A 17,592-nucleotide genomic window follows, 5' to 3' on the forward strand; every position below is an offset into this window, starting at 1 on the left:
ACTCGTCATGTATCCGCATATTCATAAATACTTGTATTTGGAGTGGTTTGTGGTTGCATTTCCAAAATGTCTTGGTGGATGGTGTTCAGGCAGGTGGAATATCAGCTGAATCACTTGTTTCTGAAGCCCATGCAGAGTTCTTGGGATGTGGATTAGTGTTGTGATTCACAAGTGCCTGACTTTCACCTCCACTCACATTCTTAGAAGGTGCTCTCTAGCTCTGCTCTTTTTTAATTCTCAGGGAATCAGATGCATATTGTTGTCAGTTGTGTACTAGCGTCTCTCCTGCAGATCTCCTCCTGCAGCTGTGTGCTAGAGTCCCTCCTGCAGATCTCCTCCTGCAGTTGTGTGCTAGAGTCCCTCCAGCATATCTCCTCTTGCGGTTGTGTGTTAGAGTCCCTCCTGCAGATCTCCTCCTATAGTTGTGTGCTAGAATCCTTCTAGCAGATCTCCTCCTGCAGTTGTGTGCTAGAGTCTCTCCTGCAGATCTCCTCCTGCAGTTGTGTTCTAGAGTCCCTCCTCCAGATCTCCTCCTGCAGTCAGTTGTGTGCTAGATACCCTCCTTCAGATCTCCTCCTGCAGTTGTATGCTAGAGTCTCTCCTGCAGACCTCCTCCTGCAGTTGTGTGCTAGAGTCCCTCCTGCAGATCTCCTCCTGCAGCTGTGTGCTAGAGTCCCACCTGCAGATCTCCTCCTGCGGTTGTGTGCTAGAGTCCCTTCAGCATATCTCCTCCTGCAGTTGTGTGCTAGAGTCCCTCCAGTAGATGTCCTCCTGCAGTCAGTTGTGTGCTAGAGTCCCTCCTGCAGATCTCCTCCTGCCGTTGTGTGCTAGAGTCCCTCCAGCAGATCTCCTCCTGCAGTTGTGTGCGAGTCCCTCATGCAGATCTCCTCCTGCAGTTGTGTGCGAGAGTCCCTCCTGCAGATCTCCTCCTGCAGTCAGTTGTGTGCTAGAGTCACTCCAGCAGATCTCATCCTGCCATTGTGTGCTAGAGTCCCTCCTGCAGATCTCCTCCTGGTACCTCAGTGCTTTTTCCGTCCATCCATTTTTTACTGCCCATCAACTTCCTTGCAAACATGACCAGTCATTTTTAAAAGGAAGTTGAAACCAAATTCTGAAACCAAATGTGAGTAGTACTTTGGGATCCAGTGATAAAGTTGCTTTGTAAAAGGTCGCCATGGAGTGACATTTCCCCAGATTTGCACTTCCACGTAAATGAAGCACTTTCCCCAAATATTCTTGGACTGGAGTTAGAATAGTAATTAATACCCATTCTAGAATATGTGGGCGAATCCTTTAAGATGCGCAGGATTCCCTACCTGGCGCCTACCTGGCGACTTTTTACCAGGGGACATTTTCACATAGAAGCCGTCCTTTTAGCTTGCAAACATTCACTGCCAACGATTTCATGTTGATATTATTGAACGTGATTCAGTCCATGGCCATGACCTTCAGTGCCAGATCACATGGAAATGGCATCTTGGTAGAACTGGGGGATGTACCCCGTTGTATATGGATGGACTACGATTTGGAAAGGGAACAAGGAGTCCAGTAACGGGACACACTTTCAAGCTGATACGTGGCATGTTTTCACTGTCAGCAGGCAGCACGGGCTAGTGGCGAGATCAGTTACTATGTCTGGGCATAACAGCGTTATGAATAAAGGGCACTATTCCGTTCGGGTGCTTGGCAGGGGGGTCACAGATGAAGAGAAATAACATACCTGAAGGAGAAACATTTTCCAAAAGGAAGCTTGGTTTGAAAGAAAGACATATTCAAGTAAGGACTAAAGTCTCCTCGGGGGTAAACCAGAAGGTCCTAAAGCCCTCACAGGGGATGTCGGGGGAATGCCTTGGGGGTTCCTTTTAGGACTATGTGCAAAAACAGTGAACATTTCAGATGGGGCATTTCAGAACACTGGCTCGAAAAATCTTTGAAATGACAGCGATGCAGGAAACGGTTGGGGGACAGGGGTAGAAGTTTTTGGATTCATACAGTGTTAACAGACATGTTCCAGGGGTTGCAGGATGTACAGTTCGCATTGAGTGCAGAGCAGTTGATGGGCCAGGTCTGGGGCAGTCTGCCTTCTGTTGAATGCAAGGGTTCGGTTGGAGGTTCCCAGACAGTTGTGCAAGCCCACCTACAACTTGGCTAGCTGGGCCTGCTTCTCTTGCCTTGTCATTTCAGTTTGCTGATGCCTTGCTACTGTTTCCCTAGATTCCAGGAGGCAAAACTGTGCTACATCTACATCCTTATAACTTCAGTTGAAAGGAAGAAATGTCATAGTTCCAGTCTTGCCAGAAGGTATAGAGTGTAGGATTAACACCCAACACAGGGCTTTACACCATCCAGCTCTTTTACATGGCCATATGTTCAGGATGGTCCTAACCAGTGGCAAAGGAAACTACTACAGCTATATTTCAGTATTTAAAAGGGCAACATTTACCACAATGCAGTTCATAATAGACATAGTAGAAAGACAACTCAGACACTGGCTCATAGCTGAAAGATAGAAACGAGTGATAAACTGAACAGACTACAGTGGCCACTTGAGATGGTGATTCACCTGTGCATCTATGGAATGGGCAGCATGCCTGAACAAGAAAGATTTCTGTGTGACTATAGAGGAAAGGAGCAAGATGCACAACAAGAATCCTGAGACTGCTATTGAGAAACTGGGCACCTAGAAAATCATACGTATTAAAAGCAGAGGGAGCATCCACACACATGAAGATAGAGTTGTTAGAAGCACATCCGATGTTTGTCCATCAGCCCAAAAAGTATTTGCAGCTCCCGATTAGTATTTAGTCCCACACAGTGCTGGGTCATGATCCATTTGGCCTCTGTTTTGTGCACGAGTAGTTCCCTGTCTTTAATCCTCTTCTTATAGCAGGTGGCCTTCTATTAGCTAAAAGTAGTGTAGAGCTTCATTGTTTAGCCACAGGTGATCTGAGAGCCTGATTTCGATGGCTACCAAGTGCACCGAGATTCTAGTTTTGAGACAACGGATGATAATGCTTTCAACTATGAGGGGGCATGTGCGGCAACGTAGATAGAAATAATAACATTGTCAGGGTTTCTTGTATGTATTCCTTCATGCTGGATAACTCCTGCTACTAAGTGCCTTGATAAAACTGTTATTATTACCCGATTTAATGGTACTCAATATATTGATTTCAGAAGGATGAAGATCTGAGTCGGCTCTGCGGGGACCCATGTTATGCCAGCTATCCAATGAGACGATGGTCATGTTTTTATTTTAATAAATGATACCTGTAAAGAGTTCCACTGCAACTCAGAGCTGCAATCCCTCAATAACAAATACCCAGAAGAAACACAATACAGTAATCCCGATTTTGTTCGGCAAGCCTGGTTTTATGCATATCCACCTGTTTACTCAAGCAATGCATATATTGATAGGAAGAGTTTATCATTTCACAAGGACCAGAGATACCTTTGCATCATCACAGTAAAAGTAACATTGAACCTTCTTACTTGCAGGTCTTCTTGATGACGATGGGCTGCCTCATGGCTTCTGTACCGTCACCTACTCGTCAACTGACAGATTTGAAGGTCACTTCATTCACGGCGAAAAAAATGGGCGTGGGAAATTTTTCTTCTTCGATGGAAGGTAGATTCTGCCTTGTTGCTGGTCATAGCTTTTATTCTGACTGCTTACAGTTTTTAAATGATTTACTATGTATCTGCCTTGTATATTAAACTAGTAGAAATACTACTGTTCTTATAAAGTGCAACTGCTTCCCGGCATGATCTTGAAGCATGTTACATACGTATTGACTTGAAGAGTCTCTTTTGCACAAATAATATAGCTCTGATAATACGCCCAGCCTTGTAATCACTAGTGACTTAATCCACACTGAACAGGAGAGCTTCATTTCAGTGGTTGTAATGTCATCAAAATTGTAGAAGTGACAGCACATTTATTTGGTTTTTATAGACAGCAAAACTACAGAGAAAGAACAGGAGTTCTGGACCCAAAGATCCTCTCAGAAGTGGTTCAATGGGTCAGTTAGATAGTAACAGGTGCTTCAAGGCTGGCGGGGAGATAATTTGGCAGGGGAAATGCATGCTCTGTAATCCCCCTCATCCAGATGACATCACAGGAAGTGACAACACAGGTCCTTTGGCCCAAATGATAGGACATCATACCTTTTTTGTCATCCCTTATTGAAATTTCAAGTCTAGAGAATTGTCATAAACAGATCTAGAAAACAAGCATGAAAACAGGATACTACAACCAGCAAAAGGCCAGAGTCTGCGAAGGAACAGTCAAGGGTTGTAAGTTAAAACATTGGGGTAGCAATGCAACCCCTAGCTACCATTAAATACCACTTCTGCTTAACATATAATTTGCGATGAAGAGACTGGGAATGCTGCGCGCACTTGTGCTAACAACGCCCACACTGTTGGTGCATTGGTAGATGTAACTGTTACTTCTTGTAAGAGAGTATTTAGTGTACACTACAAAACAGTACCACAGTGAGGAAGTAGGACTGAAAGGAAGCAGCTTGCATGAGTAGGATTTAAATAAAAAATTGTCAACATGCCCCTCTGGTTTGCAGTATGTACTAATAAAGTAATTAAGCAATAACCCTGAGGTGGACGTGGAGGTGGCAGTATATAGCGTGTTAATAGCTCAGGCCCAAGTCAAAGACCAGAGAAAAGCAAAGTCAGTAATGCCCCCCTAACTGGGCGGTTATATCTCTTAGCAGCCCTGCATTTACCAAATAATGGGCAATTGTTTCAAAAGTTAAAAAAAAGTGATGGGTATGGAAATAAGGAGAAGGGAGCTACTCCCGATGCCTTCGGTGGCAGGAGGAGTGACTTGAGCATAGCCAGGATAATGGCTAGGGCGCAGGCTGTAATGAGCAGGCAGAAGGTCGGAGTGCACTGAGCACAGATCGGAGCAAGGGAAGTGCCGTGTGGCTGGCAAGAGGCAAGGGAGCACTCTGGGTTGGAGGATGGTGCTGTACCGCCCAGCAGGGGGCTTGAAGAGCGGGCAATACCGAGGTAAAGCCTCCACTCTTGAGCTCCCTCTTTGGCTGGGAAGCTACCATACCCAGCCTATCGGGCGCTCATTTTCAGAATGTTTGAACTGATTTTTAGTTATATTAGCCACCATCCACTGAGGAAATTGTGCTGAGTATTGCAATGGCAGCTCTTCTGCAGAAGTGTGTCCTTCTCAAGCAATCAGGCGTGAGATCGATTTGCCAACTTGTATCACACGTTGATGAATTTGTCTATCCCCATTGAGAAGCTGTTTCACCATTCCATGAGCCTCATGGGGGCAGAAACCGTTTCCGCCAAAACTCTGAAGTCAAGCAATATTATACAAAGAGTACCTTTAAGATCCAGTGTATGTACACTTTCGTTTTGCAGTTGAGGTTGGGGGAAAAAAGTAAATCAATCAGAGTGCTGAGTGATGCTGCAAAAGAGAACATACTAAAAGGTCAACGATTCAATCCATCCAAATTGCAGAGCAACCAACATTGGAGATAATTACTAAACGGCATTCGTCTAACCAGACATACTGATCAAGTAACTTGATTGACATGCAGATTTCTTGGTCTTTCACCCAGTGAAGTAACTTCACTGAAAATGTTGGGGGGACATGACATCTAAATGAACTGGGCCCTTTCTAAATGAGTGGGACAAAAAGTTGGGGGGGCGGCAAACACCCTTGACCCTCCCCTAAAATTACGCCAATGCTTTCAGCTAGGTGCCATTTATTCTTCTGAATTAGTCCTTTAACAAAGTCTAGGGATTTTAGTATTCATTGATTGTCAAGGGAGGAGAGGATCATAACTTTTTCCAAACACTGGCAACACTAGAATGTCATGTAATTTATCACCCATCCAAAAGAAGGCTCCCCTCCTTGTGTGCACCCCTAGATTCTCCCAGGTCTTCAGTGAAACATTCATGAAGCCTCCATAGCTTCGAACTCCTGTTCTCCTCGATAATAAATCTCCTCTTCTCCGACTGTTGCGTCCTGTCCTGGTTCAATCACACGCTTATCTGCTTCCCTAACCCATGCAATCGGGCAAACACCAGCTACCGTTCATGATGGAATTTCCCCCAGATGTTATAGAGGTTTGCAAAAAAAATGGCTGACTCCCTGCAAACCCATTACATTTGCAATGTACGAGCAGATGGGCTGCCAAAATCCATTCTTGTACTTTTCGAGGACGGATTCACACAGACCCTAAATCCAGTGGTTCTTCTCAAAGATGACAGCTTCAAGTATATTAAATCCTGAGCTCTCGACTATCGCCTGATAATGAAACGCCACTACAGAACACTGGAAAGAAAATGGAGAAAGACTATGTTATTCACAGACAGACTGGATTGGCACACCCACAGCAGGAAATACAAGCAAGCAAAGCATAAGGAAAATACAGCAAGTTACTAGTGACACATGCCTGAATCTGATAAGTGCTTGGAAAAAATCTTCAGCATGAGAATTAGTGAGCCTAAGGATGTCTACTCTGAGGCCCCACCGATGTAGACCTTGTGACAAGTTTAATGATGTGAGCAATTTTTGTCAGCCACAAATCCATGTCTGGCTTTTTAACTGAGGTACCAATCTTAGATTGTTTGGTCACCACGTGAATCTCCTTTCACTTGAAGCAACACATTGTTCTCAATATCCATGAGCCTGACTTTCTGCCCAATGCATGAACTGCTCTCCTGAATATCAGAGGGCCCAAGGTCTAGAATAAGTTTGAATACTATTTAATCTCTCCACAGCTTCACCACTGACCTCCCAATACACCTTCACAGCTTGGACCCCGGACAAGGGCGCCAAGGACAGCCTACTACAATGGTTCAAGCCTTCACTCTCCTTGCACAAACATTATGTCAAACTTTATCCCTGGTTGCTCATCTATCAGCAACCTCTAATTTTGGGGATTTGCCATATAAGTATGTCGGGGGGAAATACTGCCGGGGTCGGCCGGGCCGTCCGCGGACCTCCAGGCAGGGAGGCCCCAACTCCTCCCGTGTATATCCCAGATGAGATGAGATAGAGTATGAGACGCACACAAGGAGCAAGGTGACTCTGCTGTTTATTAGACAAAACGGCAGGGATGGGTCAAGGAGCGTACGCGTTCGTCCTGACACACACACAATCGTGGGGCTCGCAGGCCCTTTTTACTGTATTATGACGCGCTACTTGCGTCACTTCAGAAAGTTAACAAAAAACCTATCGCCACTCTTAATTGGGTGTTCGAGTGGTAGGGTTAGTATAGCACACATATAGAGAATGATATTAGTGGACAAGGTGTAGTCAGGTGGTATATCTGGGTTGTCCCTACAATTAGATACATGAGAATTGTTACATGAAGACTCCTGAGGATTGGCTAAATTTGCTGGCGTCAGTGATAAGAGCCCCATGTTCTGATTGGTGCGCCCGTGAGCTTCCCAGCCTGGGACCACCGTCGTTCCCAGCTCTCGGTGTACCTGTAAGTTGCAACAATGTTTCACTATGGGTACATGCAGACAATGTGAGGACTTATTCATAGCTGGACGGGGGACCGCTCCCACTGTTGCAGATGTCCATTGAGCCTTTCAAGTGTATCTGCCAGTGTCTCGTAGCGAGGGATCCAGACGCCTCTGTTCTCCTGGGTTTGGCATCTCGTCAGGTTCGGCTTGGTCACGTGGGGAGGGACCGTGAAAGAGGCAGAATTCTGCACAATTAATATTGTTTTTCTACTGCGCGTCTGGTTTAATTTGTCGGTGTGACTTTAACGTTGGTGCGCGGAGTACGAGGTTGCAACATCGTGCCTTTGATGATTTGCTCTTGGAACGTAGGTTTGCAACATTGCGACCTTGGCTGGTTGCTTCGCCGAGCTCATTCTGCAGGATCAGCAACTGACTCTTGCCTTGTTAATGTCCACGGGAGCTCTTGTTTGAGGCCTACTTGGGCCTGGTGCATAAGTTGTCCGTTTGGTGCACAGGTGCTTTAGGTTATAGGAGCATATAATTTCATGACCAGTATTGTCTTCATTATACTTCTCATGGCGGTAACTGGTTTCAAGAGAAGCGTGAGCAAGCTAGTAGAAGAGTTCATGACGCGTCTTGCGTTTCTGCATTCTGAAAGCCTATGTAAAAATAATAAAGATGCACGTCCGTGAATATGCCTGTCGCCTACGTCATAGCACTGAGTATATTCTTCGTGTAGGTTGGTGTGGGAATGTCCATTGTGTACATTTGTACAGATGTGCTTCCCGTTGTCTAGGTCGTCATGGCATCTCTAACGACGTGTAGATTTTAGTCTAGTTGATCCGTGCCGCAGGTGTCGGCATGGCCAGTGCGGGCTGCTGGGCAGGCAGATGGACACATCCGTATGTTCCTGTACCAGGGTATCTGGTCGTCTGGTAAATGGACAAACTCTTCTCGTGGCGGGTGTTTGGGTCGTGACCCTCTAGGCCAAGCGCGAGAGGCGAAGGATGGGAGCCTGGTCTTCCATTCTCCCACTTCAGTCCCCCCTCTGGTCGACTTGTCGACCACAAACATATCCTTCTCGTTATCTCCTCTTACTCGCCATATCTTAGTTATTCCTCCGAGATGTCCATAGTGGTTTACATGATCTTCAAAGGACCAATACATATATTCACAGGTACCTCCAGGAGTACAGTATACCCATCTTCCTATGTAGCTCCTGGGGTTTCTTGGGTTCTCGATCTTCACTGATGGTGGGTCTAGATGGTTGGTAATTATTTGGGTGCGCAGCTTCTCCCTCTCCTGTATTATTACACCTGTATGCTGGCCGTCATCTGCTGGCATCAAGGGGTGCATTCCCACCATTTCCAGCAACTCGTCAGTAGTGCGTGCCTTCCGTGCCTTCCAAAATCTAATTATGATCAGGGTAGCTCCAGCCAATATAGTACAGCCCACTATTATTTTCAGTCCATCTGACAGCCAAGATGGCATCCATGACCATAATAGTGAAAACCAGCTCTTATCCTTGTTCACACCGTTGCTTTCATCCATCATTTTGGAGTGCATCTGGGCCAATTGCGAAACTGCTTCTGTCAGTGTACCATTGTCAGCATCATTGGCAGGTATGAACGTGCAGCATGATTGTCCTATCTTTGCACAAACTCCTCCTTCCATTGCTGTGAGAAGGTCCAATACATATCTGTTCTGGAGTGCTACCATCCTTACAGCTCGCAGCTCCTCTTTTATTGCGTTGAACCCATTTACTGTAGAATTGATGGTCATCATTAGTTCCCATCTAGTTATTTGGAGCCATTTTGCGTTTGCGTAAGCCTGTAGTCCCGGGTGTATTATTGAGGAGAAGAACATTGCTGCTCTGCTAAATAGTCTGTGTTCTGGCGGTATTGATGTTAGTGCCGTTTCCGACCTTCCCCACAGGTAATTTCCTGTCAGCGGCTCTCCTTGTCTTTTTCTTCTATTTAGGACAGTGTCATTGCTGTTGGTCCTGTTCCCTTGCTCCTCCTGAAGTGGTGCAGATCTCTTTCTTCTCTTATCCCCTTCATCCATTCTAGGAAATTTCGCCACAGTGACGTGCTTCTTAGGTACCACTAGTGATGGTACATTGACGTGTACCATTGTGCACACACCATTCCACAGGGGAGGCAGTGTATGGTATGCCTTTTCTCCACAGGCCCAATAATGGTCCATTATTACTGCTGTTCCCGCTCCCCCCTCAGGTAACTCCGTCACACTTGCACAATTGGTGTTATATCCTACGTCCACCTCTCCTTTATGCTGGTAGCATACCTTGGGCGCAGTCAACGGTAGTATCGTTATTGGGTCTTCATCTTCTTCTACCCACGTGAGCATTGGTACATACTTGATCCACGTCGTCCAACATCGGTGATTGTGTGTCTCGATGGTTGAGATAGTTTCTTTTGTTACCATGTTGCTGCCAATCACTCCTATCTCCCAGCTGTTGTCCAGATACACCTTTCCTGTTATCGTCAGTAGCGGTCTCTCCCAGCATCCTTGTTTACCCGGAACTTCAGTGGCGTACCAATCACATGGTAGATACTGCAGTGTTACTTTCTGTGTTTCTCCTTTTGCAGGGCCACTTGTTATATATTTGAATGCTTCAGCATGTAAACTGGTCTTGTGATAACTCAAGTAGGTCTTGAGGAAGTTGTTTTCATATGGGTATGAGTCTCGTGTTTTCCATGTCATGTGCACTACAGTTCCTTGGAATCTTCCTTTCGTCTGGAACAGTGCCAAGTATATTATGCACTGCGCTATCTTCTCATTTATTTCTGTGGCAACAAATGTTCGTGAAGCACTCATGGCGTATGGTATTAATGAGCAGACGTAGCAGCTATCCTCAGTTGTCTGCTTACCAATGCGGGTCATGTGTTGGTACCATATGTTGTTTGTGACGTGTGCTGAATCTTGTACATAATTATCAATACCTTTATTGTCTGAGTATGTGCTGCGTTTAACTCTATTTTGCTTGGGTGCAATGTTACTACTACCACCTGACGTAACACCTGTTGCAGCAAGGAACGGGGGTATATTAGGTTTGGGTGCAGCAATAAAATTGATAGCACAGCTGTACTGCCAGACAGAGGCAGCCAAAAATCCGGTGATCATCAAAATCCCTATTATTTTTATTACAACTGCTAATCTCACCAGCATTTTGCTCTTACCTTGCTGCAGTCCTGGCAGCGTATTCTTGCGACGTTAAAGTTGCCCGCCTAAAAATTCTCAGAAATGCTCGTTTTTAGATGTTAGTTTTGTTTTATTTAAGCTCTCCCTATCAAATAGTCATTCAGTGCCCAGGCGAAGAGCTGCTCCCACGCTACTCTAAGTGATCGGTCTCTTAGGACCGGCAAGTATGGGCGGAGGTGGGGCATGTAATATTCTATGGCCAGGAGGAAGGCTGTGTAGTAGACACGTACCCTTCTTCTTTTTAGGTATGTTGGCCTTTTTATTTCGTATACAAATTGGTGTGACAATTCTTCTGGGTAATTATCGTCTGGGAGTACCATCTACGCCTGGACAGTGGACTTGTTAATTAGCTCTCTACTTAACAATACAATAATACGCAGTTCCTGTATGTGCGAGAGAAAAAAGAGAACATTCACGTGTTTACATGTGTATTTGTGCGAGAGAACATTCAGTTTAAGTTGCAATTATACAATAATACGCAGTTCCTGTATGTGCGAGAGAAAAAGAGAACATTCACGTGTTTACGTTTTGCGCTCAGATGGCGGAAGTATTTTTACTCTTTGAACGTGTGACCATGGGGTGGGCAGTGTAGGGATCACCCCTTTCTTCGTCAGTTGTTGTCTCTGGGGTAGCTGGGTAGTGACACGGTAAGGGAACAATTGGGTCGTTGTCTATGGTAGAACTTCCTTCCGCCGTCGGGGATGTTGTTGCTGTTCTTCCAATGGACCTGTCGTTGGCGCTGGGGCGGGTCTGCAGTTTATATATCTTTACATCATGTAGGTGGTTCCAGGCACGCTTGTCCTTTAGTTTTACTGCTCTTGGTGATACGTCTTCTACCAGATGTGGGCCGGTGAACCTTTTGTCGTTCCACTTCCTATTGAAATTGCGAAGTAGCACGTGGTCACCTTTGGCAAGTTTGCACAAGTTCTCTTTTTCTAATTCTGTACTGGTGCCTTCTTCTTGATTTCTGGTGGACCCGCCCCGCGTGCGCTCGAGCTGTTGAGACACAAACACAACACTAGTAATCAAAGACGACACATATTGATACATTTCATCACCTAGTATACTAGCTGAACTTTCTTGGTCAGTGAATGCCCTTGACGTTGGCGTTAGGGGAAGGCGCATTTGACGTCCAGTAACCACCTCGTGTGGGGTGAGGTGGTGGTCGGACCCTGGCCTGTTCCTTAGTTCAAATAGGGCTAACGGAAGGCAATACAACCAACTTTTCTTTGTTGTTTGTTGTATCTTTGCAATTGCCTCCTTCAATAAGCCATTCAGGCGTTCACATACACCGTTAGCCTGTGGGTGATATGCACATGCAAATTTGTGCTTTATGCTCAGCAGGGCTGTGATATGTTGGAACATTTCGTTTGCGAAATGCGGGCCATTGTCTGATCTTAACACCTCGCACACTCCCCACCTGGGGAAGACCTCCCTTACTAGGAATTTGGCTGCTCTAAATGCATCTGGGTGTGAACAGGGCCCTGCTTCAATCCACCTAGAAAATGGGCATACTACTACAATCATATACCTATTACCTTGACATATGTTGATCATATCAACATAGTCAATGTGAAGGTGCCGAAAAGGTCCTTCTGGCCGGGGTATGGTACCTCTTATCACTTTTAGGGTATGACCGGCCGTAAACTGTTGGCATGTGAGACAATTGCTGATAAAATTTGACACATGAGAATTTAACTCGGGACAGAACCAATCTTCTCTAATTCGTGCTGCAATTATTTCCTTGCCTGTATGGGCTGGGTGATGTAATTGGCTCAGGGCGGTATTTAAAAGTGCCAACGGTATTACAACTTTCCCAGTACCACCCTGGCGCCATAGTGCGTCGGTTGGTGACATTGTACATCCTCTTTTTACCCATATTTCCTTTTCGGCCATTGGTGCAGCCGCTTGTAATTCCATAATCTGTGTGGCTGGGAGATGGGTGTACCCTTCTTTTATTAACATCTCCCTAGCCATACCCCTCCCTCTCCCTCTCTGTGAGTCTGTGGGGTTCCATATCTCACCAAAGTATGCAGCATATTTCGCATGTGCGTCTGCTGCTGCATTCCCTTTTGAGACGTGGTCTTCACCATTGGTGTGTGCGGTGCATTTTACTAGGGCTAGCTCTTGGGGGTCGTTTATTACTTCAATTAATTCAGCCAACAGGAGGGCATGTTGCACTGGAGTGCCATCAGCTCTCCTAAACCCTCTTCTTCTCCATTTTGATAGCCCTGAGTGGACAGTGGATGTAACATATGCACTGTCGGAATATATTGTTACACGTTTGTTAAAACTTTCCTTTAATGCCAATATTAGTGCAACTAGTTCAGCGGCTTGAGCAGAGTAATGCTGTGGTAACTGTACACACTTCATAGCCACACACACCGGCGCCTCCATCATTTTTACCACTGCTGCCCCAGTCCTCCGTATCCCATCTCCTTGATCAATAGTTGATGACCCATCAATAAACAAAAGCTCACCTCCCTCTAGTGCATTTTCTTCAACTTTTCTAGTGCATGAATATATTTCATTTAGTTGGGTGCAGTCGTGGGCGTAATCTCCCTCCTCAATTATTTCTGCTAGGAATCTTGCAGGGTTAACAGTGCTACATCTAACAATCGCTAGTTCAGCCCTAGACAAAATGATCTCATAACCTGATGCCCTTTGTGTCGTTAGTGTGGACTTGGGTTTATTCAATATTGCAAATAGTGCATGTTCCACAAACAGTGTAGTTGGACACCCCATGGTTATTGCTGATGCTTTTTCTACTGCAAAAGCAGCTGCAGCGAGACCTTGTTCGCAAGGGAAGTGGCCTAACATCACGGGGTCTAAGTGACCGCTGTAAAATGCTACTAGTTTATAGCCCATGCTTGTTTTTTGGGCCAATACTGCTTTCATTACTGCTGAGTCGCAATGTGAAAATATAAAAAAGCGTCGCTCATAGTCTGGGGATGCCAGTACTGGAGCTGTTGATATCGCGTCCTTCAATTCGTCAAATGCCTCCCTCATTTCCATAGTCCACCCCAACTTTTTCTCCCCTTTATTTGCTTCCTTCAAACCCTCAAGCAGGGGTCCTATGTATGAACTGTAATCAAATACCCATGCTCTACAGTAGTTGCACAGCCCCAGAAATTGCTGCAGTTCTCTCACAGTCTGTGGCATGGGAGTGCTTGAGATGGCCTGTGCTCTTTGTGGTGCAATCTTTCTTCCATGTTGGGATATCAGTTGGCCAATGTAAAGTACCTGTTCCTGACAGTATTGTATTTTTTCCATGTCTACCTTGTACCCCTTTTCAGCCAATATAGTCAACATTTTTAAGGAGTCCTCTCTGCATTTACTTTCGTTTATACTGCAAATTATTATGTCATCCACATACTGTAACACTGTGCTTTCCACCTCAACGTTACCCAAATCCATCTGTATTACTCTATTGAAAATTGAGGGTGATTCACAATACCCCTGTGGTAACCTGGTATGTTTCCATTTTGTATTTCGGTAAGTGAAACTTGTCAAATCTTGTGAGTCGGGGTGTAATGGTATTGAGAAAAATGCATTTTTAAGGTCTATTACTGTAAATCGTGATGCTTCTGCTGGAATGCCACACAATATTGTGGCCGGGTTTGCTGTTACTGGATATTCTGCTTCTACTATGTTGTTCAAGGGCCTGAGGTCCTGTATGAAGCGCCAAGACCCCCCTTTAGCCTTGCGCACTGGGTACACAGCCGTGTTACATGGTGATTCTGAGGGGACCAATATGCCATTGTTTATAAGGGCCGTTATAGTTTCATATATGCCCTCATCTGCCTCTTTTGACAATGGGTACTGCTTTACTCTTGGTAGTATGGCACCTTTTTTCAATTTTATCCGTACACCCCCTATGCTTTTTATGCATCCTACGTCATAAGGGCTAATGGTCCATAATGATTTGGGCACCTTTGACATATCCTCCTTAAAGAAAGGGACTGGGGTGCATGCAGGTGCCTCAAGTGCCATCGCAATTTTCTGCGCTATTTGTTTGTGAGCCACTCTTAGCCATATTTCTACACTCATCATGAACACCATTTCCCCCTCCTCCTTTTCTTCTGAGAACAGCTCCTCATCTGACACCTGGGTCAACCTACATCCTTCTGCTAGTGCTATCACTGCCCTCCATGCTCTTCCTTCTTTGTCTTGGGCGTGCACAGCAATATACTCAGCTGTTGCAATAATGCTCTCAATGTCCATTACAAACACCTTTCCTTCTTGTTCATTAACAGGTGTTTCTGGTCGGAACAGATAAGCTGCTGGCCTCCTCCATATTTTCCCTTCTATCCCTGGCATCCATGCAAATGCCATGTCTGTTCCATACTGGAATAGCTCGCCATCTACTGGTTCCGCCCTAATCGCTGTCTGTCCGCAGTATGCTTGCATAATCTGTCGTGCTGCTAGCATGTTAATCCCTGGAGTAGAGCAAATTATACCATCCTCTGTAAAGGAGATTGTCATATTTAACCTATTCATTATGTCCCTCCCCAGTATATTTACTGGTGAGGCACTATAATACAAAAGTGGAACTGACAGATCATAATCTCCGATAGATAAGGGAACGTTATCAGTAAAAGGAACCAACCCTTTAGCCCCAGAAAATCCTTGGGTGTTCATGGCTTCGCCTGACATCTTAAATTTACCTTCCCTTATGCAAGACCGGGTTGCCCCGGTGTCAACAAGGAATGATAATTTTTTGTCACCTATCGTTACCTCTATGCGTGGCTCCTCCGCACTATTAGGTGTTACTGACAGGATGGGACACACCAAGGCCGTCTGTGGGCTGTCCTATTGGGGGTACAATGATTGGCCATTCCCTGTGTAAGGGTTGTGTCCCAAGACCGTCACCCTACCCAATTGCGTTTGTTCAGTTTGGGGTTGTTGTGTTAGCGCTACTTGTTGTTGTGGCAGTGGCTGTTGTTGTGTTATTTGTTGTTGTGGCAGTGAATATGTTTGTGGCTGTTGTTGCGTTATTTGTTGTTGTTGTATGCCCTGCTGTTCTTGTGATGGCCTAGGTTGTGCCTGTTCATTCCATGCTGGTGTTCCTGGCCTGACCCTACACGTACGTGACATGTGTCCTAGTAATCCACAACTCCAACACACGGGTGGTTCCCTGCTCTGCCATGGGAAGCTCCCTGTGTTGTCCTGGTATACCGGTTGCCCTGTGGGGTAGGAATTTCCAAGTCCCCCCACCTGCTGTTGGGTATTATATCCGTATCCTCTCCCTCTCATAAATCCTCCTCTCCCCCTGTTATAACTATAATACCCAGCTCCTTGCATTGGGTTCCCTCCTCCCACGTTTGGTGCGTGTAATTGCAGTGGCGGCACTTGCTGTATTATACTTTGTGGAGGTGCTATTTGAGCTGGATCTTGTGCAGCCACTACTACTTGTGTGGGGCTTTGGGCCATTGGTGTGGGCGTAGTTATTAGTGCCCCTTCCATTGTGTATTTAGTAAGTTTTTTCTGTACTAGTTTGGCCTCTTCTGTTTTCCTGTCCTCTTCCTTTTGTTTCATTTTTCCTTGCCATATCCTGCAGTGATGTACTATAGTCAGCTGTATTTCTGGCCATGGTTTTGCTTCCATTCCCACTACTTTCTTTAGTTGTTTCTGAACTCCTTCTGGGAGCCCTTGTACTAGTATATGATAAAATATGGCTGGTGTTTTATCCCATTGTTCTCTAGTTTCCATGCGCCACTTCTCTTGAATATCCTGGATATAATCAATAGGATCCTCATTCTCACGCATCTTACGGGAAGTAATTGCTCCTATGTCTGATGTGTCTGGGTACTGTACTCTCAGTGCCTGCCATAGCGCATGTCTGCAGTTTGCAAATGGCGCCCCATCATGCGATGTGTTCGTTATTGTTACCCCATGGAATCCCGCTCTCTTCCAGATGTCGTCCGCTCTATCCCCTAATATTGATATTAACAGGCCCTTCACATCTCCTACTGCTAGTTTCTGTCCTGCGGTGTGTTTTTCCATTTCATATATCCACTTACCCGCACCTCCACTTAGTGATGGGAGCCTACATTTTATATTTTCTTTATCCGTATGCTTCCAAGGTACATACTGCGGTCTAACCCCTCCTCTCTCCAACAGTGGCATTAAGTTGTGTCTTGTGTCACCCTTTACGCTCCATAATATTGAGTCCTCACACCCCTCCTCTTCCCCCGTTTCCTTTACCACTTCAAATTCTTCCTTACTACCCCTGCTCCTACCTCCCTCTCCGTCCTTTCCCCTTTTTTCGTCATTTCCTGTGTTTAATATGGGTATGTTTATTTGTCTGTCTTGCCTGCGGCTAGGGAGGTCTCTAAGCCGACATGCATAGGGAGTCAATTCGTCCATGAAGGGCGCAAGCTTTATTGTGCGCAGCGAGCGTGTGGCGGTTGAGCATGTAGGGTGCGATGGGGGAGGGCGTGATGGAGATGGCGATGGTGTGGCTTCATGGGTTTGTTTTTCCACTAGTTGTTGCACCCTCTCCTCACTTCGTTCCAGCTCCTCCCTTCTCTTACTGATCCATGGCGAGTCTATGTTTGTTCTAGTGAGGTACAGCTTATCTAAGCTTTCCCTTTCACTCTTTCTTCCTCCCCTCTCTACTCCTTCTTCCTCCTCACTGCAAAAATCAGTCATAAATGGTATCCCCCACTCTGCCTTTTTCCCTTTTACTGTTACTGTTTCTAAGTCTATTAGCTCCATTTCTCCTCTTCCTTTGTTACCAACTGCTCCCCCTGGTGTCGATGTTGTTGCTACTTCTCTACTTCTATATACATCCCCCCATTTTTCACTCTCCCTATTACTCCCTTCTCTTTCCCCTTCACTCCTCTCCTCCATCTCCCTACTATTTTCCTCTCTTTTCCTTTTTAGTTCCTCCATCACTTCGTTGCTCAT

At 45.6% G+C, this 17,592-nt stretch overlaps 1 protein-coding gene across 1 annotated transcript in view; it reads left to right on the forward strand.

The window, feature by feature from the left end:
• The window catches only part of SETD7 (SET domain containing 7, histone lysine methyltransferase), a 428,942-nt gene that overhangs the window by 115,451 nt on the left and 295,899 nt on the right, over positions 1–17,592 (forward strand). Inside the window, exon 2 of the mRNA XM_069630897.1 lies at positions 3,499–3,628. Coding sequence (XP_069486998.1) covers positions 3,499–3,628 — 130 coding nt within the window. The remainder of the gene's footprint in view (positions 1–3,498; positions 3,629–17,592) is intronic.

The sequence above is a fragment of the Ambystoma mexicanum genome, chromosome 6q, assembly GCF_040938575.1.
Source record: "Ambystoma mexicanum isolate Mex_15411 chromosome 6q, UKY_AmexF1_1, whole genome shotgun sequence".
Lineage (NCBI taxonomy): Eukaryota > Metazoa > Chordata > Amphibia > Caudata > Ambystomatidae > Ambystoma > Ambystoma mexicanum.